We start from the raw sequence: 22258 nt of genomic DNA, 5'->3' as shown, positions 1-22258 counted from the left end.
GAAATAACTTCCTCCCATCTCTCAGCGCCAGAAATGACCGAGATCACGGAACTGAGATATGTGGCAACTGGAGACATGTTGTCTGGTTGATAGATTTACATGCAGACTGCTACTTAGACCGGCCAGCCATCACTGGAACTGATTAAGATTCATATCAATGAAATACAAAGTCGCCCTATGGCTTGTATTTATTCAACAGAGACGTTCATGACATCAAATAGTTTTGTCTGAATGGAGACTAGACTGTGATCAATACATCTCTCTCTTTACAGCTCTTTAAAAGAATGTGTCATACCTATTGCCGTGCCACTCTGTGGCACGGCTGACTCTGTGCCTCACGTTGGCTCCTAGATGGGCCTATCATCTCCCCTCAAATATATACTTTCATTGTTTAAATGCTGAGATCGCCGTGTGGTGTGGAATGCTTAACTTGTCAAAGTCAATTGACCAGTAGGGCTGCATCGATCAGACCTTTTCAGTCTGGATCTGATACCAGTGTTTAATGAATTAGCTGTATGCCTCTATGAGGCCTGACTTGAACACTGCTCACCTCCTAACATGCTTAAAAGATGTCAACAATAAATACAAAGATATACATGTACATTATCACTCATATCCGATCCGGTTATTGGAGTCAGAATCAGAGTCGGTGCATCTCTATGTACTGGACACGGTGAAAACAGCTCTAATGGACTTCCGTCCAGTCAGAGAAGACACTAAAGTAACGTCAGCTGAATAACTTGGAGACTTCCTGCGTTACAAACAAGAAAGAGACTGGAGTTTTCTTTAGTATGCGTGGAAAATACACTGTAATCAAACCGAACAACGGGGATTTAGATCTTTGCTCATCACTGGTGATCACACCCTGACCATCAGTCTGCATGCGGAGTGCGTCTCCATTTTGTCTGGAGGAGATTCAAAGCCCATGTGTTAGAGGGAACCGGGGCCACACGACAGCCTTTACAGCCAACCAATCAGAGAGCGTATAGACACAGAGCCAGAGAATCAACAGGAGCCACTGCCAAGCAGAAACGGCACGGGGATACACGGCAAGCTGGGAAATAAAAGTTCTGTGGACGAAAGTCAAAACACTAACTAGAGAAGTGAAAACCAACAGGCTTTGCTTTTGAAAGCGTGTTGTACCGTGACAGCGGCTCGGGAGCCGAATGTGGGCGACGCAGGAGGCATCAGAGAGAGCAGTTTAAAAAGGACGGCAAGTTCTGATTCCCATGATTTTCATCTCACGGAGGAGAAAAGGGTGAGAGGGAGCGGGAGAGTCAGCATGAGGTGAACACAACGACACGAGAGAGAGGGAGATGAAGAGAGGAGCAGAAACAATAAAAATGCTAATGTCTTAAGGCCTGGGAGGAATGATTAAGGCAATAAGACATAAAGTACAAACAAGGGAGCCTCTGAAATGAAGTTTATTTGAAGTGAAAAACAGTCAATAGCTTGTGTGTTGTTTTCTCCATTACCTTCATCTTCGTCTGCGTTTGATAGGCACAGCATGCAAACATGCAAGCAAAGAGAGGAGGTTAGAGATAACACAGTTCAGTGTACACATTAAACAAGTTAGAGGCCTGTTGGGTCAGGGTTAGATCAGGAGGGAAAGGAGTCTCCACCTTGTTGCTCTGTTCCAGACACTTTGTCCCAACACTGTTGTCATGCTGATGCAGGTGTTGAAAAGCTCAACCCAGGTTGGCTGATTATTTTAAACCTGAGCGAGGAATATTCAACCAAGCCATGCGAGGAGTCATTGTGTGTGTGTGTGTGTGTGTGTGTGTGTGTTCATGTTGCACCTTAACCTCACATCCTAAAAAAGTGTATACACTTTGAGAACATGTGACATGAACCTTAAGGGGAAAGACCAAACGCACTCTGCCACAAAACGCCTTTGTATTCAGACCAACTAGCTTGAGTGGACTCTAGCTAAGCAGAAAGCTGGAGGGACACAGGAACACAGCCGACTCGCTCTCCACTGCTGTGCCCACACACTTGGCTTGGTTCTGTTGTTCTTGGGTTGGGTCATGATCACACTATGAGATGTTGTGCACAAAGCCAGGCCCACTGACAAACGTAGTTTCCCAGTCTGGTGTGGGACAACTTGACTGGCCAGCAGAGAACCTGAGCTTGTGGGTGACTGTGGCTCAGTGGTGAGCAGGGTCATCCTTCAATCAGAGGATCGGCGGTTCGATCCCTGGCTCCGCCAGCCCATGTCGATGTGTCCTTGAGCAAGACACTTAACCCTAAATTGCTGCCGTAGCTGCGCCTACGGTGTATGAATGGTTGACAATCTGATGTGGCACCTTGCATGGTGCTCCTATCATCAGTGTGTGAGTGGGTGAATGATGTCAAAGTGCTTTGAGTGGTCGGAAGACTAGAAAAGCGCTGTACGGGTCCATTTAACCCCAGTTTACACTTTTGGGACGAACAGTCAGGCTCCAACATCTGGTGGACATTCATGCTTCAGAACCTGGACCCATACAACCCAAACTAACGTCCTGCTAGAGCGAGTGCATCTGATGGAAAAGCCTGTAGTCCTGGTTGCATGCTGCCTACAGAGAGCCAAGCCTGACACCTAGTGGCTGTTGGCAGAAAGTCAACTGCAGTCAGATCTTTGCTATTATCTCTTGATTATTATTTTGGCCTCCACCAAAACCGCTGGTGACTTGAAAGCATGTGAAGCTTAACAGTTTCATGTTCTGGCAACCAGTAGACTTTAATCTGCACACTACGGTATAAAGTCGTTTTGTTTATTCCTCTCCGTTGGTGGTGGCGTCTTATAGGACTGCATTATAACGCAACCTCTTTCTAGAAAGTAAAATACTGTTATTTATGGGAAGGTTTCATTGTAGCCTTCACAAAAGTAGCTTGTATTGCATTACTATGACATTGGAAGGCATCATACTGCACAGGTGTTCACATTATTGTGTCTCCCCTGCATATACTGTAATCTAACTGGCCAATTGTCACCTGGAGTAGAGCACTGAGCTGATCACCCAGCCCTTCATTTCCCTGACATGCCTCATGTGAGCATAACCACCAACACCTTTGACCTGATAATTGAAGTAAAAGCCTTACTTCTTACTTACTAAATGCGTTTGGTCTTTCCCGTCCATGAAGAATACCAAAGAGTCCTTTAATGAAAGAGGATGTGACACAGTGAGTGTCATCAGTCCTCATGCTACGCTGAGCTTGGACCAATGGGGGGTGAAAACAAGAGGTGAGGTTTGACACTGACACGAGTCAGAGACATGCATGTATTTTGTTTAATTAACCTTGCTCACTAAATGTGTTTGGTCTTTTCTGGTATGTGTGGCCCAATGTGTCTCGTACTGTCATCCCCTAAAAGGTCTCCCCACCTCAACAACACAGGCCGTGGTGAGACTGGCCTCTTCATTGGGACTTTTATCTGTTGAATTACTGATGATGAAACACAACGTTTCCTGGTTGTGCTGCTTCAAAATAAAAGCTTTTCAATAACAAAACAACAGGCAGATTTTTATTGTAAAGACTTTATAAGAAATTAAAAGGGTTCATTCATTCTTTTACAGACACTACTTTGACCCTGAAATATCTTCTCACCATCTGATGAGGCATTGAAGTTGCAAGTGTGGAGACACACATGTGGACACAGCTGAGTTCTGCAGCACCTGATCACAGAGGTGGCATTAAGAGAAAGTGTAACCAGGGCTGTAGTGACACACACAGTCATGGACACAGGTTCTCTTCTGGTCCCGACCAGTAGAACCAAAGGGACAACCTTCCAGTGACGTGGTGGGAGTTCTTACCTTTCGTGGCCCCTGCGGCCCCTAAGTGGTAAACGGCCCCCAGGATGAGCCACAGGGCCTTCTGCTCCTCACCAGAGATGCCCAGCACCTTCATGGCTGCCTGCAGCTTGGTGAACTGCTGCGAGGCTCGCTGCTTGTCTTCAGGCTGGAGAGGAGGAGCAGATCAGAGTGACAGGAAGTTGCAGCAGCAAACAGCTACTTCCATATTTCATTTCATTCATAAATACCATAGAGGCTAGAGTCCGGCCGATACATTGGTCAATATTAGTGTTGGCCAATATTATCTTATTGCAGATCCTGCCCTGCTTGGATTTATTTTGATCACTTCTCTCCCTCTCGCTTCTCTTTTTGCTCTCTCTCCTTCAATTCGTATTCTGTCATTACTTTGTTTTTCAAATGATGTTGTTTGTATTTTCACACGCTGTCTTCAGGTACTTATCTGTGACCTAAGTTTTGTAAAACAATAACATCTGTTGTCGCCTTTGTGAGAAAATAAATTAAATATGAATGATCTTTTTCCAGATATATCGGTATTGGCACATTTGTCAGCTAATAAATGACAAGAAAGTGAAGAATTTGTATAGAAATGCTAAAGAAATGTTTTGACACCAAGTCAACAACATGTATTTGTCAGCTATAATGCCCAGTATATTGTTGGTCCCAATTATGAAAGCTAAAAATTAATCTAAAATGTGTATACATTCATGGGTTCTGTAAAGAAAATTAATTTCCACCAATATATCTTGATATGATTTTTTTTAGACATTGGTATTGGCCTCAAAAGCTTTAATATCGGGCTCAGGCAAACACCTATAGGACATCTGGTGTGATTACCTTAGACTGCGGGAGGATCCCAAAAGCACTGTTCTCAGCCAGGTGGTTAAAGTGCAGCTCCGTTCTGGAGGAGGAGAGGAGGAGGAGGACAGGAGGAGGAGGAGGAGATGAGGAGGAGAGGAGGAGAAGAGGAGGAGAGAGGGATCAGCCTCACGATGTTGTTGTGCAAGACTTTCAACAGAATTTCTTTTGATTTAGCCGGACAGATACAGAGGAGGGAGGGACCCGTTACTGGTGCAGAGGATAACAAAGAGAGTTTGACTGTCGTTGTGTTGTTCGTATTGTTGACTAGGAAGTGTGGAGGAGTCACCTGAGGCTGCTGTCGGCTCCGGCCATCATGTAGTAAAAGACGTTGAAGGTGGACTCTGCCTCGGGACGCTTGCTCACCCGCAGTTTCTCCAGCAGCATCGTCTGAGCAGGAGGTGACAGGAGGAGACAAGAGGAGTCAGGAGGAGTCGGGAGGAGACGAGAAGAGTCGGGAGGAGATGGGAGGAGTCAGTAGGAGTCAGGAGGAGACGGGAAGAGTCGGGAGGAGATGGGAGGAGTCAGTAGGAGACAAGAGGAGTCAGGAGGAGTCGAGAGGAGACGAGAATGAGTCAGGAGGAGATGGGAGGAGTCAGTAGGAGACAAGAGGAGACGGGAGGAGACAAGAGGAGTCAGGAGGAGTCGGGAGGAGACGAGAAGAGTCGGGAGGAGATGGGAGGAGTCAGTAGGAGACAAGAGGAGTCAGGAGGAGTCGAGAGGAGACGAGAAGAGTCAGGAGGAGATGGGAGGAGTCAGTAGGAGACAAGAGGAGTCAGGAGGAGTCGAGAGGAGACGAGAATGAGTCAGGAGGAGATGGGAGGAGTCAGTAGGAGACAAGAGGAGACGGGAGGAGACAAGAGGAGACGGGAGGAGACAAGAGGAGACGGGAGGAGACAAGAGGAGTCGGGAGGAGATGGGAGGAGTCAGTAGGAGACAAGAGGAGACGGGAGGAGACAAGAGGAGATGGGAGGAGTCAGGAGTTGTCAGGAGGAGTCAGGAGGAGTCAGGAGGAGACGGGAAGAGACGGGAAGAGTCAGGAGGAGACGGGAAGAGTCAGGAGGAGACAAGAGTCAGAAGGACACTGGGACTGGTTTGAGGCCTGAGGGGGACACTGGGACTATGAGTCAGGAGGTGTGTGTCTGTGTGTGTGTGTGTGTGTGTGTGTGTGTCTGTGTGTCTGTGTCTGTCTCTGTGTGTGTGTGTGTGTGTGTGTGTGTGTGTGTGTGTGTGTGTGTGTGTCTGTCTCTGTGTGTGTGTGTGTCTGTCTCTGTGTGTGTGTGTGTGTGTGTGTGTGTGTGTGTGTGTGTGTGTCTGTGTGTCTGTGTGTGTGTGTGTGTGTGTGTGTGTCTGTGTCTGTGTGTGTGTGTGTCTGTCTCTGTGTGTGTGTGTGTGTGTGTGTGTGTGTGTGTGTGTGTGTGTGTGTCTGTGTGTGTGTCTGTCTCTGTGTGTGTGTGTGTGTCTGTGTCTGTGTCTGTCTCTGTGTGTGTGTGTGTGTGTGTGTGTGTGTCTGTCTGTCTGTGTGTGTGTGTGTGTCTGTCTCTGTGTGTGTGTGTGTGTGTGTGTGTGTGTGTGTGTGTGTGTGTGTGTGTGTCTGTCTCTGTGTGTGTGTGTGTGTGTGTGTGTGTGTGTGTGTGTGTGTGTGTGTTACCTGGATGGAGGCGGAGGCCACCTGCCCAGCCTGGTCAAAGTCCAGGGACACTACGTGGGAGAAGCGGCTGGCGTTGGTGTTCATGGGGGTGGAGCTGTTGCCGAAGGCCTCCAGGATGGTGTAGACCGCCTGCCACTTCTCAGCTGGGTCAGAACAACGTCAAAAGGATCTCATCATGACTTCAGCAGGGTCAGAAAGCAGCATTGTGTTCTTCCCTTTGTTTTCCACTAAATACTTCAGCAGGTTGTCTTCATCTTTTGGAATTATTTAAATCATATGGCTTGACCATATTTCTAATAAATTGCGCTGTATATAGATTACTCATTATACTTTAAACACTAGATGCCGAATACATTTCGTAAAATGCCCTCTGTGCTTACCTCAGAAACCAATATTTTACCATTTCTGCCTGTTCTGTTTATAACATCTTAATATTAGACAGATGTATAGCCTACATTTGCATCATAATCTTGATCATAATTCAAGAACAGAAACCAGTACTTACCTACATATTTACACATTACATCATAATATGCCATACACTGCATTGGCTTTTAAAAGTATTAAGTACTGAATGTCAAATGTTAAACTGTGAAGTAGCGTTGCGTAGTTGACAGCAGCTCACGGTGGAGGCTTCAGGTCAGTAACTCTGTGCTCTTGCCATAGTGGAGGACGGAATGGGAGATTATCAGTGACATGTCTGGTTTGCTCAGTTACAGTGTCACCTCGAAACAAAGTCATTGGGGTAAACTGTTGCTGTTTGTTTACTGTAAAGGAACACATCTGCTTTTTAAGGAAGTTAAGAAAAGTGGGGGCCATATTACATTCAAGACTAGATGTTTACAGACATCTGTAGATCTGCAGTGATCCAACACGGTGTGTGACTGCTTACCACACATCCATCTGTTCTATCTATTCATGTATTTATGTGATGACTCTGCTGCCCTCTTTCTGTCTGGAGGCTCACCGGAGAAGATTTTGCCTGTGCTGCCGGCGATGGAGACCAGGTACTGGACCAGGTGCTGGCAGTTGGTGGTCTTGCCACTACCGGACTTGCCCAGCAGCACGATGGACTGATCCTGCCGGGTGGTGAGCAGGTAGCGGTAGGCAGACTGGGCCACGGCGTAGATGTGAGGTGCAGAGTCCTCACGCCGACATCCTTTGAACATGTGCATCACCTGATGGGAAATAGAGACACAGCAGAGAGGTATTACAACAAACTGCCAGTGGGCATTAAAACAGTGCGCTGCTGTGTCATCAGTGTCACACTTACCTTCTCAGAGTACATGGAGGGTGTGCTTAGGGGGTTGATGACCACCATATTGGGCCCAGCGTAGGTGTGGATAAGGTTGCCTCCGTAGCGCTGCCTCAGGCAGTGCATCACACTGGATTCATTCAGGTAGAGCAGTGAGGCCAGGTCCTCGGATCGGTTGGATGATGGCGGGTTGGCCTGCACACGGAGAGAGATAGCGATGATGCCATTCTTCAAGTAACGAGATCACCCCTGGACTATTCATTTAAACTGGAGCTTGGATACCACATGTCTTAGGTCCAGTGGTAGCTTAGACACGTTGTGTCCAGTGGTACTGTAGGGGCATCAGCTGAGGGATGAGAGCCACTGGGGAAGCATTGTGGCCAAATGTTAACAACTACCAAACATCCCAACTGTCCTGTCTGACCTCTCCTCCACCCAGTGTCGGAAGTACACGAGGGCAAAGGGCAAAACTGCCCCTAAGAAATGAGAGGGGCAAAAAATGCCCCCATAATTTCCTCTAATAACTTTGATAATGTAATGAACTTAGAAATTAGAAATGCGGCGTGCGCGTTTAAATCAGACGTCTTGACTTCCTGTCACTCGTAGCGCCGCTGCTGCACAGCTGTTGCGCAACACACAGGACAACATGCGCAACATGCCGCTGCTCAAAGACTTTAGAAAAAGCATCAAACCGGCTGCTGGTCCTCTAGCAGCGCTGGAAGCGGCCGTCATTCAGACGCACTTCCTCGCGTGACATCCGCCTAGCTGTGTGGCTACGGATAATATTATGAACCCAGACACGAGGGCGTTTGACGTTCCGATGTTTTTGGGATTTCCACAACAAGTATAAAGCAGAAAGAGTGGTTATTTCCATGGTGGAAGGCGTAAATGAAAACTGCTTGCACAGACATAAGCCCCGCCCCCTCTCTTCTTAGATACAATATGTTGACGAACTTTTCCTCTGCGGTGGAAAAAAGGGAATAAATCGCAATATATATCGCAGTGTAAAATTGTGATTAAGGTAACAAAACAATAAATATGAATTTTAATTATAAAAAAAGAAAGAAAAAAGTTATAATTGTTAATAGTTGTTTAAAAAAAATGTAATAACAATGAATTACCACAAATAAATAAGAATAAAATTGAATATGATTGTCTGATTTATGTTTTCTGTTTGTTCGTTTGTTCAAATTTGTATTGAAATGCCCCTGGATTTCAGTCGGTGGGGCTAAAATTGCCCCCTAAAAAATATGTAAATTTCCTACCCTGCCTCCACCTATCCCATCATGCCTGCTGGCTGTCAGTGTCCTCTGTGGCCTTCTGAGGCCCTGAGTGACAGGTTCTGCCCAGGGACATCTATCTTAGTTGTTTTCATCATACCCAGCCAGGAGTGAATATGAAAAACTAATTGGTCTGGATGAACAGTTTGTATCAAACTGTTCATAGGAGCTCCTGAATTGGGTTCCTACGGGTGCACTACCATTAACCAACCCCCGTTCACCTTTTCTACGTCGTCTTCGTCCACTTCCAGTATTGTCCCATCATGCTCCAGTTTGATCTTCACCTTGCCCTCTGGCAGGGAGCCAACCTCTGTCTTCACCACGGTGGCTGTGAGGAGACAAAACAAGACAGGAAGCACTGATACAGTAGCTATTAGCCAGCTGGAAGTGCTCACACCCGTCTGTTTATCTTTACCAGCTAATTCAAAGGCAAAGACAGCTTTGGAGTTTGCAGACTACCAGCAGAGCTTCTCTGGTCACTTTGAATCAGAAGAGACAACACAACTACTTCACTCTGCTGACAGAAAAACTAAAGAATCTGATAACCTTTTACCACCCATTTCTAGCACGAAGAAAACATTCCCTACTAAGAAAAATGTGATCATATTTGGATTAATAGGTCTAATACTTAATAGCTGTCATTTCTGTTTCTGTGGATGTTTTCAAAAGGAGCATCTGGTCATAAACATAATCTGGGTACAATGCAGAGCAATCTATACAACTAAAACAGATGTTATGCTTTGTAGTGACCTCTAAAGAGAGACAAGAACAAACAGTGAACAGCGTTTCTAATCATCAAAAGTAGAGGTCAACTTGTGGGTAATAAACTGGGCTATTTGATCTTTCAAAGACAAACGAGACTTAAATCTGTGTGTTTACAAAAGCTGGGGTCACGACATGGTTAGCATAGCTTAGCATAAATACTAGAAGCAGAGGGAAACAGCTAGCCTGGCTCTGTTCAAAGTTTGATCCAATCAAGCACACTGATTAACACGTTGCATCCCTTGTTTAATCTGTACATAAAGAGAGAATGTGAAGAGAACAGATGTGTAGTTAAGGGGAGACACTGCAGAGGGATGAAGGAAACACTGTTGCACACGTGCAACTCCCCAAAATATTTGCTTGTGCTTAAAGATGAATTGTCGACAGAAGTTGATCAGCAGAAAAGTAATCAGTAACAATTACGTAATTATTGGAGTCATGGTCTATGGTTGTGAGATAACTACAGACAGTATGATAAATACATATATGACTTAAAATCACACGATAATCACATTATTCCTCTGATTTGAGAAGTTGAAGATCTGACTGACACTTGTTATTATACTTGTTATGCACTAAGACGAAAAGCAAATATATTAAAATCCAGCAATGACACCTACAAGACAGAAAGGCCACCCAATGGGCGACCCAATAACGGAGCAGTTAGGACAAGCCACATGTGCACAAATGAGCCCATGTGGTCTAGGGTTGGATTCCCATCTGGCCTGACTGTTTGCATTCCCCTCCTGTCTCTCTCCACTATCATCACATGCCCAAAATATTGTCTTTCTTCCCTACCTGTCTGCAGTGATGACATTTTACTTACCAAAAATGGATCGGTTAACATTGTATATTTCTTTATTTCCTCCTAACTTTGTAATTAAAAAACCTACACAATCACACACATAATTCAGAAAACTATATAAATCTAAAATCCTATTCTCTGTGTCATTATACTTGACTGGTAAGTAAAAGATACCCACAGTTTTAACAGAGAGAGAAAAATTCCCCCCCAAAAGGTTAGATAAGTCCAACATCGGAATTTTAAGAAGCAAGCAAAGTAATCCCTTCTCACCCAGGGAGAAGCCATTTTTGTGGACAAGCCAGACTTTCTCTGATCCATACCAGACTTGCTCCGCTGCGATCTGCTCTTCTGTCTTCACCTGGAGACAGAAAGGACAAGGAGAAGAGTTACTGGAGAGCAGGTACGGGGACAATATTATTGCCGAGTCACTGGACCATTCATAGTCACACTGGAAACACCATTTTGATAACCAGCACATGCTGAAAGGTTATTAAGGGAAAGCTTGCCAAGATGATGACCATGCAGTGGATGACAGGGGACTCAAAAGGCCTCACAGTCCACTGCTCCTTTAGGCTGTTGTGTGTGTGTGTGTGTGTGTCTGTGGCTTCAAAACAAGCCTATGGGGGGTGTGAATGGGGTATTAATGGCAACCCAGGTAACAAGAAAAAATAGGGTTTACCTGGGTTCAGTGAACACAAACGTGACAAAAGTGAGGAAAGAACACCACAACCATACAACGCAAATAATAAAAACACATCTTAAAAATAAAATGGCAAAGAAAAATGAATAGTGATCATTTTGGATGTAGACCCAGAGGACACAATTCAGTCTCAACTACTGGTGACTGCTTACATTTCACATCATAGTACTGGGAAAAGTGAACAAGACACACTGCACACCGCAAGCAAAGGGTGAGACACAGCACAGCACAACCGAGCAGGTGATCATGGGTCAGCTGGTGGGGAATTACACTCAGACCTGGGATTGCTGAGCAGCAGCAGCATGAGATGCCTGAAGGAGGGCCACAGGGTCCTCTTCCACTGATCCCTGAGATTCGGCCAGCATGAGGAGGTCAAAGGTTACAGTTATATGTGAGTAGCACATAACACACATAAGCACACAGATAAATGGAAGTATCATCTGCGTAGCATTGCATCTGGACCAAGTGAAGTTTGTCATACTTATCCAGCACAGCTGTGAGAGAAAATCCAGTTAAGTGCACAAGTGTGATCATCTATGAAAGGACCTGTTGTGATCGGTTTGCTGGCTTCACGGCAGATCAGCTTTAATATTACACTTTCACTGGCAAATTGTTAACAGATTCATGGAATACAATGGTTGCATGACAACAAAAAACATTGGGGTAGCAGCTGAATGTAATAATTAGCCACAACACTCACACATACGTCTTTATTAAGATGTGAACAGCATATATGCATGCCAACCAAAAGATACAAAGCACATGCAGTAATGCCACCGAGCAGACTTTGGTAAAAAAAATAGCTCGTATGCTAGCTTTCTTAAAGCCACAATGTGGGGATTTGGCCTTTCTTTTTCACAGCATGCAAATGAAAATTCTCAGGAGTCACTTAGTCCCCTACTTTCCTCCTGCCTAAACAAAACTACATATATCTCTGTCCTGGATTAACAGAAGTTACATATTGCCATTATTCTCAGACCATTGCTAGAGGTTTCTATTCCCTTCATGCCAAATAAAGAACAATGTTTTGACTGATGTGTATCCTTTGTAGCTTGACATGTCTCCTTTCTCCGACTGACAAGCAGGCTTACAGTCACAGTAAGGTTAACCATCAAACATAACCAAATCTGATCAGTCAAATAGCGGTTCTGGAATCAATTCCCTTAAAAGGTTTTGATCCACATATTATCCATTGTAATGAAAGTGGTTGCTGACTGGATTAAACCCTGTAGCCCTTCAACTTGTTGTATTGGTCACAGTTTAATACAGATGTTGTAAATACTGCAGACATGGGAAATGAGGAAAAGGGACATGTTAGAAGGATTCTGGGCCTTACACTCTGACAAGACACACGAGCACAAACTCCAGCCAGGAGGCCCAGAGGAAGGCTGAAGGGCCGCGGTACCTGGAGGAGGCCTTGGGGCTGTGGGGCGGCAGGGGTGGGGGCTTGGACAGAAGACGAAACACTGACTGCCTGCTCCAGCTTAGCCACAAAGCAACCACAGCGAGACAACGACAACCAGCAAAAGCAGTGTGTTTGGGATATGGAAAGAAGACAAGAGAATGAGGGGACAAAGAAGAAGACAAGGTCAATATGGAACTTTGGATGAAGAAAAGGCAGTGCATAAAAGCAAAGAAAAAGAACGTCATGGGAAAGTGAAAATGGCTTTGCAGTGAGAAACCATGGGCGGAGATGATTCCAATACACCGACAAAATGATCAGTGCAAACCTTGCCAACTGTCAGAGTGGCACATCAATAGGCGACAGGTCACTTCTGTTATCATCTACTGACATCCATTCGGTTAGTAACTTGCTAGTAACATAGCTACAAACTGGGATGTCAGTCTGAGATCATTTGAGGGGGAAACCCTCCCCTTTGTACACCATCGTACAAACACAAGTTTCTGCAGCTGCAGAAAGCAGGGGTCAGTTAGATTTAGCAGTCTACAGATGTTATTTAATGTGTCAGATATATATATTTCATAATCAACATTTAGACAAAAGACTTGACCAGGCTTGATATCGGCAGATATCCAATATTACAGGACTCAGATAAGGGACGTGGCTGCTTGCTTTTGTGGACTCATTGGAAACTTTCCCAAACAAACAAAAGAGTCAAAATCTTCAACTTGGAAACTGAGATTTGACTTTTGAGAGCAGCCATAGAAGTAAGAGTCAGAACGTTTGAGCTGGACAACAGCAAAGGGGATATTTCACTCCTGTTCTGCCCAGTCAGGAGAGCATGAGACACCCTCTGCTGTGCGTCTGTAAATAAGTACACCAATAAACTAAGCATGTCAGGCATGGTGACTAATGCAAACAACCTACGAGAGCCGTCTTTAGGGAGGCTGACGTTCTGTAAACCAACCGGGTTAAGCTCATAATGCAGACTTCTTTTTAGGGGAACATCAGCCGTGTTAATTTGACTCAGTCTGTAAACTGTTCTGTCGTTAAGCTCGATGTTTGTTTAACGGCACAAGAGTTTGCTTCTTTTAGTGCAAGCGTTGGCATGCACAGACAAAGAGACATAGAGCCAAACCAAGACATGAAAAAGTATGCAGATGGGCAGCAGGGTGATTTACAGGGGCACTGAAGATCCTCATCAGGCGCCTCTGAGCCTCCTCGGTGTGACTGAGCGGTTCCTCCTGAAGATCCAAAGCAGCAACACATCAACACTAAGCCCACAACTACACACAAGCACAACGTCACAGAACGCATGGGTATGTGATGGATTCCTCTCACAGAGCAAAGAGTGTCTTGACTCATGCTCCCTACAGGAGATTCTGCACACTCACACGACAGTCATCAACATTACATAGCAGCTGGGTCACTGTGGAATTAGTTTGAACATTTACCTTGGCAGAGCTACAAACACGGTCTTTTCAAAGGTGCTTCAGTCAGCATGCACACTATGCAACAGTACAATTGGTTGGTGAAAAGAAGAATATTGGCAAGATATGTTACAAGTTGCAAGTTGTTACAAACCAGCACAGCAAATCAATGCACCACAGAAATATAGACAGAATTTATATGTTCTTCAGCCTGTGGTGCAAAATCTTGATCATAATGTGACTAACATTCTTTTTTTTTTCCATTCGTCAAGATTTGTCATAAGGAAGTTAATATCTATCCAGCAAAACCAAAAAACAGATTTGACATAGTCAATGTTTTGAGAATCTGGGAGCAGAATTCTTTCCACGAGTGACTCCTGGGTAGTGGTAGCATGGGATTTGGAGTGAACTGAGACCCGGTGAGGTCTTCGTTGCATAAATTCAGCAAGAGCCAGGAATGTATTTTTGTAACTATGTCTTCCATCTGTAAAGTCGTTCTATCTGTGCCTGCTCATAGGTTTTGAGTTCCTCTCTCAGAACGCAGCACTGCCGTAACTGCCTCTACATGGGTTTCCTGCTAGTAACTAGAGACACTGGGCTACTGAAGCCCCTCATTTGTCTCAGGTGGGACTCTGCCTTTGTAAACACGGCTTATGAGCTACATTCTGCTATGTGAGATCTCATGGGTGAAAAAAGTAGCAACTGTCTGTCTGTTTTGATGGTAGACTTCAGAGAAAGGGTTTTAGGACTCAAGAAGAATATAAAAAGAGCAAACACTTAAAATATGCTGAACGAAAAGAACCTCTGGAGTCTAACAATAAACAGTCTGCTATTTTGATAGCAAATCCAAGTTTGTTATTAGATTAACAGCTGTTAAGGAAATAAAGTGTGTGTGACTGATCGGAAATTCTGGTCAGGAAGTAAACAAATACTTCCTGCTCCTGTAGTGAACAATGGAAGACTTGTAAAATAAGATGACTTGTTGAAACCCTTTCTTGTTCTAGAGTACACCAAAGTTCAAAACTAATAAAGGATTATCTTAAAGCGTTGGACAAACCAACCGACTGAAATTACCACCAGTGGCTATAGAGAGAAAGTATTCTCGAGTCTGGCCCACTTATTTGCCCTAGTAATTCTGAAGCAAGATAAACAATATTATGTGTTTCTTTTTATACTTCGCAGCATGCGGATAAAACCACACTCAGGTTACACACACACGGTGTCCATAAGCCAACTCCAAAGTGCTTTTCCTGTTCAAACATGCATTTCAAATGTTCATGCACTTTCCACACCAATGTCCCAAATGCTGACATGCGAAGTGTGGACAGTGTACCTCTAGTTGACTGGCAGCAGTCTGTTGGATGGGAATGGCTCCTTGAGGGGGAGCCAGTGCTCTAGCACTGGGACCGGGAGGAGCAGGGCTCACAGCAGTTGCAAGTGAAGAGGGTTGAGGAGCTGGGATGAAACGTGATGAAGGAGTGGGGGAGGGATTTGTTTGGGCCAGTTGGGCGGCAGAAGGACGATTTGTAGGGGTGGGTTTTTTGACAGCTGTTGGTCTGGGTGCAGGTATGAAGCCAGGAGGCGGAGACAAGGGTGAAGGCATGGGAGCTGGGATAAAGCCAACAACTGGGGGGAGAGATGTGGGTCTGGAATGAGTTGATTTGGACAACTTTGGAGTGGAGTGCTCAGAAGCCGTGCTGGTCGGGTTTACAGCAACCAGAGGAGGTTTGGCCTCCTGTGTACCTTGACCAGAGCTTGTAGGTTTGTGATTGACCTTGTGAGGCTTTAGAGTGGTTTTATCCTCCTTCTTCTCCTCCGGCTCAGCAACCTTCCCTACTAACGTCTCAATTTTCTTCTCCAACTCTATTTTTTCTGGTCGTTCATCTTTACATACTCTGGGGCGTGGCTCCCTGGTCCTGCCTCGGACCATGAGGTTCGTCAATCCTCGTGAAATGTCGTCTTTGTCTTCCGTTTTGATGACGTCATGTTTAAAAGAGAACCCTGACATTGGGGAGGCCTTAGGCACTGCAGCTGGGGCGAGCGTCGCTTTAACTGCTCTGGCAGCAGGCGTGGCTACATGTGGCGCTTGGTGTGATGGTTGCGTTGGCACAGTGGCCTTGTCCTCTTCTGTGGGCAGGACCTTCCTGACAACACAGCGAACCACCTTTACTACTTTCTTTCGTGTCAGACCCTTGTCCTCTGTAGTATCCATCTGGTTGGTGCTGATGCCTGAAAGTTTAATATCACCGTTGGCTATAATATTGCCCACGCCTTTGCTCGTTATGCCATTTTGCCCTCGCTCCCTGTTCGTAACGGGCTCTGGGCTAAGAGGAGCATGTGGTGGTTCAGGGCTTCTAAATTGCTCAGCCGCCTTTGACACTGGCTCAGGGCTTTTGAAGCGTTCAGGCACTTTCACAGGTAACCTGACTTTTGGTGGGGAGGGACTTCTGACCCGAGCTACCGACTCCATGGGGGAAACTGATGGGGGACTTGTTTCCCGGAATAACCTCCTGCCAGGGTCTAGAGCTGGCACTGACTTGGACCGGTTGGGCAGCCCTTCACTGTCTGGCTACTCGTAGAGAGGAAAGAGAGGAGGTGTTAGGACACCATGTCGTTATGTCTTTAATAATCAGTCAACATATTTGGAATCTTTATGGGTACGCTGATCAAACACAACTCCAAATGTGACGGACAATTTTTAATCCAAAACTACAAAAACTGTCTATTTGCAGAAGTGGACTGAACAGTACTAGAACTAACAGAGCTATTTCAAAAACCATGAAATCCCACATAAGGCATTCTTGAGGAGGGTTTGCCGGGCACTAAGATGCTATAAGGTTTGCCATGTTACTCTTACAAGCACAAGTCCTTCTAAATATATTTCAAAGGCTGTTATATATGAAGAATCTTCAATGACTGGCAAAGGGGACGTCAATCAGACCGGGTGCATGCTCTTAAATAAAGGCTGGGAGGTCTGGTTCCTTGGATGATTTCAACTGCTAAAAATGCTTTCATACAGTTTTACGTATTTTCCTATCCTCAAAGCCAGCAACAAAAAGGGCCTCATGCAAGAAGCATTTGCTCTTGATTTAAAAACTTTGTCCAAAAGCAAGACTTCCGGTTATGCAATGTAAAGTTCTTCACCCAACTCTTGGGTAACTTTTTCTCAATTGAAGAAAGTGATAACGGTAGACTTTTGAAGCATTAAAGACAAAGATCCAATCTCATGAACATGCACCTGCTCATGTCCAGGTGGGATTCATCTGGTTGAAATGTGTATTTATGACAGTGTTGTGTATATAAAGATTATAAATCTGAATCTCACATGAAACACTTGTACAAACAACTTCACAGAAAAAACAATTAAGTTCAAAGAGGTTCAGACTATGAATATGAAAATGTTCTTGGACTGTTCTCTACAAAGAACACCTAGATCAATCAAAGGCCTGGATTGATCCCTGGCTGACAGAGGACAGCTCTTACATATGTACCCAGGAGAAACATACGGACTGCATTTACTTACACTTTTGCTTTCTGGCTTGTTATCTTCTTTGACCTAAATGTGTTGATATCAAAAAGACAACTAGATCAAAACCTGAACACTCTATGAAGTTGTTGTTGCATGCCGTGCAAACCTCAAAACATGCGCATGTTCTGTTCTTTTGCATAAAAAGGATTTTTGCACGGCAACATCTTTCTCTAGATAGAAACACTTAATGAATTAAAACCAGTTCACTGCATTGGAAGTGAACTGGTCAAGTGTCCAGCAAATTACATATGTGCTGATACATGTGAAAAGTGAAAGCCATCCCGCTCTTAATGAGATATAAGCAAAGGTCACACTTATCTAAAGACACACAAGTTAATACACAGCGTAAAACACTGGAACACCATGCAGTGTAAGAGTGCTTCATGAAATGTCCAAATGAGACTTCCCTTTTGCTCCCAGAAGGAAAAGCGTGATGAGAAAGCCATGTTGGCTGATCTGCTGTCATGAGCTGTGATGGATGAGATGACAGCAGGAAGAGGAGATGGAGGGGAGCTAGGAGTGGAAGAATGGTGACAACACAGACACAGATGAATAGAAATGAGGATCTTCAGGCTAAAGGGATCATTGGACTCTCAATGTAGGCGCAGCGGAGGTGACAAACACAAAACAAGTATATGTAGGGTTATTTTAGAATACTTTGAGACATTTGCATGACCATAACTTGGCCTGCTTGATATGGAGAAAATCAAATATCACAATATTTTGGACTAAATATCTCAAGATCCATATTGCAACAATAGTGCAGGGTTGACCAGCAGTGCTTCCACAAAACATATACAAAAAGTAAAAAGGATACTCAAAACACAATTCTACCTAGAAAAATGATACGTTTAAAAAACGAAAATATCGTGATTCATTTAGAGTTAGTATTAACAGCCATGCTGTAGTTCTGTGTAGTGAATTCATTACAATATATTTACGGTTGTTTTATTATTTAAAGGTTTTTTCAACTCTTTTCACCACAGCCAAAATGGGAGTGACATTACACCTAATATAATTGACATCTTTGAAGAAACCTTTTACATCATGAAGAAAGTGTTTGAACACAAGCGTTGTTACACGGCTCATCTTCAAGCCTGCGTCCCTATTTGTTCCATGCATCAGTAAAGACAGATAATGCAAAGTATGTGTTGAGGGCTGGCAGTAGGAGCGCTGCAGTCTGTGGAACCGCTCACCTGTTAGCATGAAAAGATGTACGTCACCAAAGACAGAACAACCATGTGGGCGTGGCTAGGTTCATCCGCTCTTGTCTCTTCTGTGAGTGCTGAAACCAAAACGGGTTTGTTTAACTCGGTAAGGATCTGAGCGAACGTGAGCGGTGATGAAACCGGTCTACACAGCCCTCATGAGTGGGTGCTGTTTGGATTGGATGTAATGGGATTGTGATGCAAGCCTTTCCTGCCTTTGTTTCAACTCGCCATCAGTAGAAAACCACAATCTAAAACATGTAGTGTCGTTTTTGGAAAAATAAGTTACACCGTTTTAGGACCTGAAGTTAAAGGGTTAAGCAAAAGGCTTCTGCCTTGTTGAACTCTAATCCAGTTTTACACAAAACAGAACGAAGCTGCTCTCCAGAGATGTGACTTGGACTAGAGGCTGTTAGCATTTCAGGTCTGGCTTGGCTCGTATCAGAGGTCTCTGAATTAGACCGCTGACTAACAGGTGTATTTCTGGATCAGACAGTGGTACTGTGGGCCAGACTCCTCCCTCAGAGAGGCCAACAGGGCAAAAAAGCCCCCATAGCGGTGCTGTAGTCACACATCACAAACATCTCAGATGATCAGTTGACTAACTATCAAACCACACCTTACCGTCTCCCTGGAAAATATTTTATGTTATCACATTTCAAAATGCAATATTTATTTTCAAAAGGACCATTTCTGTGTTCTTCACATAGCAAATGTGACAGGTTGTCATTGGAACAGAGTCCACATGTCTACAAAGCCAAAAGCAAGCTCACACACATATTCCACAGGAAGAAACAAGCAGGGGCTTCTAGCTGTGCTATGTTGACCGTTAAGTGGTCTGTAGTGAAGTGGGGATATCTGGGGTGGAGGTCTGACACAAAGCAGACCCATGAAGGACCGAACCAGATTTGAGCCTCCCTTACATTGCAGGGAGGCTCAAATCTGAAAGAGGCAGAGGACAGTGAGACCCAGTCCACATGTACCAGAGTATAATTAGACCTGATCTGACCATCTCCCATATATGACCAACATAAAAGAGCATCATATAAGACCACAGCAGTGTGACATCGGAGCATATTGTACATGTATTACAATGAGGTTTGTTTCAGATTCCTGGAAACTGAAGTGAAATAATAAACAAGCAAAAGCAGCATGTACAGACATTCAGTATACCTTCAGTAGCTAGCATAGCACTAATGCTATTTAATGATGTGCTAACATACTCTGTTAATGTTAGCTCAACAGGTTTTAACATATCTCCTCCCTACCCCTCCGGGTAACGAGTAGCACTATTACAAAACACATAATCATGGCGAGCTCATAATCCACTAAACCAGCCTGGACATGAAGATCATCGGAACGAGAGTCTTGTGGTAGCTAGCCGATGCTACGCTACGATTGGCCAGTCTGAGTTCCAGAAGCGGGACTTGGCAAAGGGTCAATTGATCTCAGAATTAAGAAATGCCTATGAACTGTCTTTGTGGGGGAGAAATAAACGTGGGATTTGGTCAGTGAAGTTGAGTCAAACTTCTTGACTCCAGAACGTTGAGTTTCAGTGAAAGAGTTATGGTATTATGGCTGAAATCATCCTTACAAAGACCACAATATTTGATTATATTTTTCACATATGGCAAATGTATGCAAAACACCATTAGATCATCAAACGGATCTTCAGAACATAGAACTGTGTTCACCTCAGGATTATACATGTACAATTGCAACTCTCCTGAAGTCCAGACATAATCATACTGAAGGATCACCCAGCCCTAGTATACACAGTAAGCCTGAATGGCATTGGTCTGAACATAAACACCAAAACCTCTACATACAAAGTGGCATTTGCCTAATAATAAAGAGCTTCTCAGAGTGGCACAACTTATGGCACTGAACAGAAAACAACATAACAATTCACTTCATCTCAGTCTAAACTACATCTCCCAACAGTCCCACGCGCACTGAGCATGTACCTACCTCTTTAAAGGTGCCAAACTGTGTTTCTCACACTTCTATATTAAATTATCTCTTACTCTTACTAATTAACGTCAGCAGGAACAGGAGAACCATCACTTGGCACAAAAGCTGCTATTGTAAAACGCTACAATCGGTTAGAAAACCATGAAGCTATCCCCTCAGCTAACTGTAGTCTAAAAATAGTGCCACGGGCTGTGGGACCTCGAGGGCCCACGCTTGCCATAGATTTCCCACAAAAGACCCCGCTTCTCACACAATGTTCTACCTGCTAGTGAAGTAATTCCAAATTCCCGTATCCAAAAGTCAGCGATCAAATAGAACAAATAGGCCGAGTCGGGGAGGTCTGAGCAAATGGCTGGAGACCGTGGAAAGTGAAACAGTAGAGCCGAGGAGAGGGGGAGCGCGCAGATAGGCCGGCTATTCCTGACGGTGGACAGACAGGAGACGTGGGGACAGCTGTTGTGATACCAGGGTGTTGAGCAGCGGTAAAAATAGGAACGAACTCCCCCAGCACCTCCACAGCCCAATCAGCAGCCACACATACTGCTGCAGTTGCTGTCATCTCAGCTGCCCGTGTGTGTGTGTGTGTGTGTGTGTGTGTGTGTGTGTGTGTGTCTATGAAGGAAACGTAGCTCAGGGTCTGTTAATGTAAATGAGGACATACAAAGGCGCCTGTTGTTGGTCACCAATACGAAAATATAGGACTTGGAAAATGACATCATGGTGCATTCAGGGTGTTTCAGGGGCCAATCTGACACACTAGGTCAGGGGTCGGCAACCCGCGGCTCTTTAGCCCATCTGTTGCGGCTCCCTGAGGCTTTGACAACAACCATAAAAAACGTTTTTTTTTTTTTTTTTTTTGCCCAGTGGAAAATCTTTCAACGGGAATTCCTCTTATCTTGGCATTTGAGGTGATATTGGGTCACTGAAAATAAAAATAAATGTTTAAATATTTCTTTAACTAATATGTGCATCACATCCTGTCACGTCGCTGTCAAGCAGCTTCCCCTGCAGGTGCTACTAGTGATTCACAGAGCTCCGCCCTCGCTAAACTATCAACAGAGAAAGGTAGTTTAATTCTGCGTGGAAGTATTAATTTGCTTTCACTGCCAACGATGCTGCTGACCTGTATGCTTGATATGTGGCGAGGAGTTAGCAAACAACAAAACAAGACTCTTCCAGAACAAGCACACAGCATCTGATGAACAGTGTCAAGCTGCAGAAGAGCAATTTATCAACTGCTGCAGCAAACTGAGCAAAGTAGATATACTTTCAGGAAGCTGATCAAGTCTCCAGACTCAACTACTGCTGCTGGTTCTGCGTCAGCTCATGAGACCCTGAGGCGTCCGCTAGTAAAAACGGATCCGTCCTCCTCCGTTTGCGGAGCTCTAAAAGTCCGTAGTGTGGAGGCTCAGTGTAAATGAAGCAAAAGATATGCGTTTTAAAATGTAAACCTCACGTGAGGATGACAGGTATCGAACCTGCTACCTTGTGGTTTACAGGGTGAACCCTCTACCACATGAGCCACAAATATAGATAGGACTCAAGGTCTGCTTAGTTGTGTTTTTAATGGACCTTAATGTAGACATAACTATTTTTTTTTCTCCTCTTCATAAGAG

General features: G+C 44.5%; 1 protein-coding gene across 1 annotated transcript in view; it reads right to left on the bottom strand.

The window, feature by feature from the left end:
* Positions 1-22258, bottom strand: part of myo18ab (myosin XVIIIA b) — a gene marked incomplete at its 5' end in the record, with an annotated part of 119006 nt that overhangs the window by 73461 nt on the left and 23287 nt on the right. Inside the window, 9 exons of the mRNA XM_079225066.1 lie at positions 3792-3936; positions 4626-4689; positions 4936-5036; positions 6298-6440; positions 7265-7475; positions 7571-7747; positions 9054-9160; positions 10670-10757; positions 11378-11446. Coding sequence (XP_079081192.1) covers positions 3792-3936; positions 4626-4689; positions 4936-5036; positions 6298-6440; positions 7265-7475; positions 7571-7747; positions 9054-9160; positions 10670-10757; positions 11378-11446 — 1105 coding nt within the window. The remainder of the gene's footprint in view (positions 1-3791; positions 3937-4625; positions 4690-4935; positions 5037-6297; positions 6441-7264; positions 7476-7570; positions 7748-9053; positions 9161-10669; positions 10758-11377; positions 11447-22258) is intronic.

This window comes from Taurulus bubalis (genome assembly GCF_910589615.1).
Source record: "Taurulus bubalis genome assembly, chromosome: 10".
Taxonomy (NCBI): Eukaryota; Metazoa; Chordata; class Actinopteri; order Perciformes; family Cottidae; genus Taurulus; species Taurulus bubalis.
Note: the sequence above shows the minus strand (reverse complement) of the source record. Positions and strands in the feature narration are given on the sequence as shown.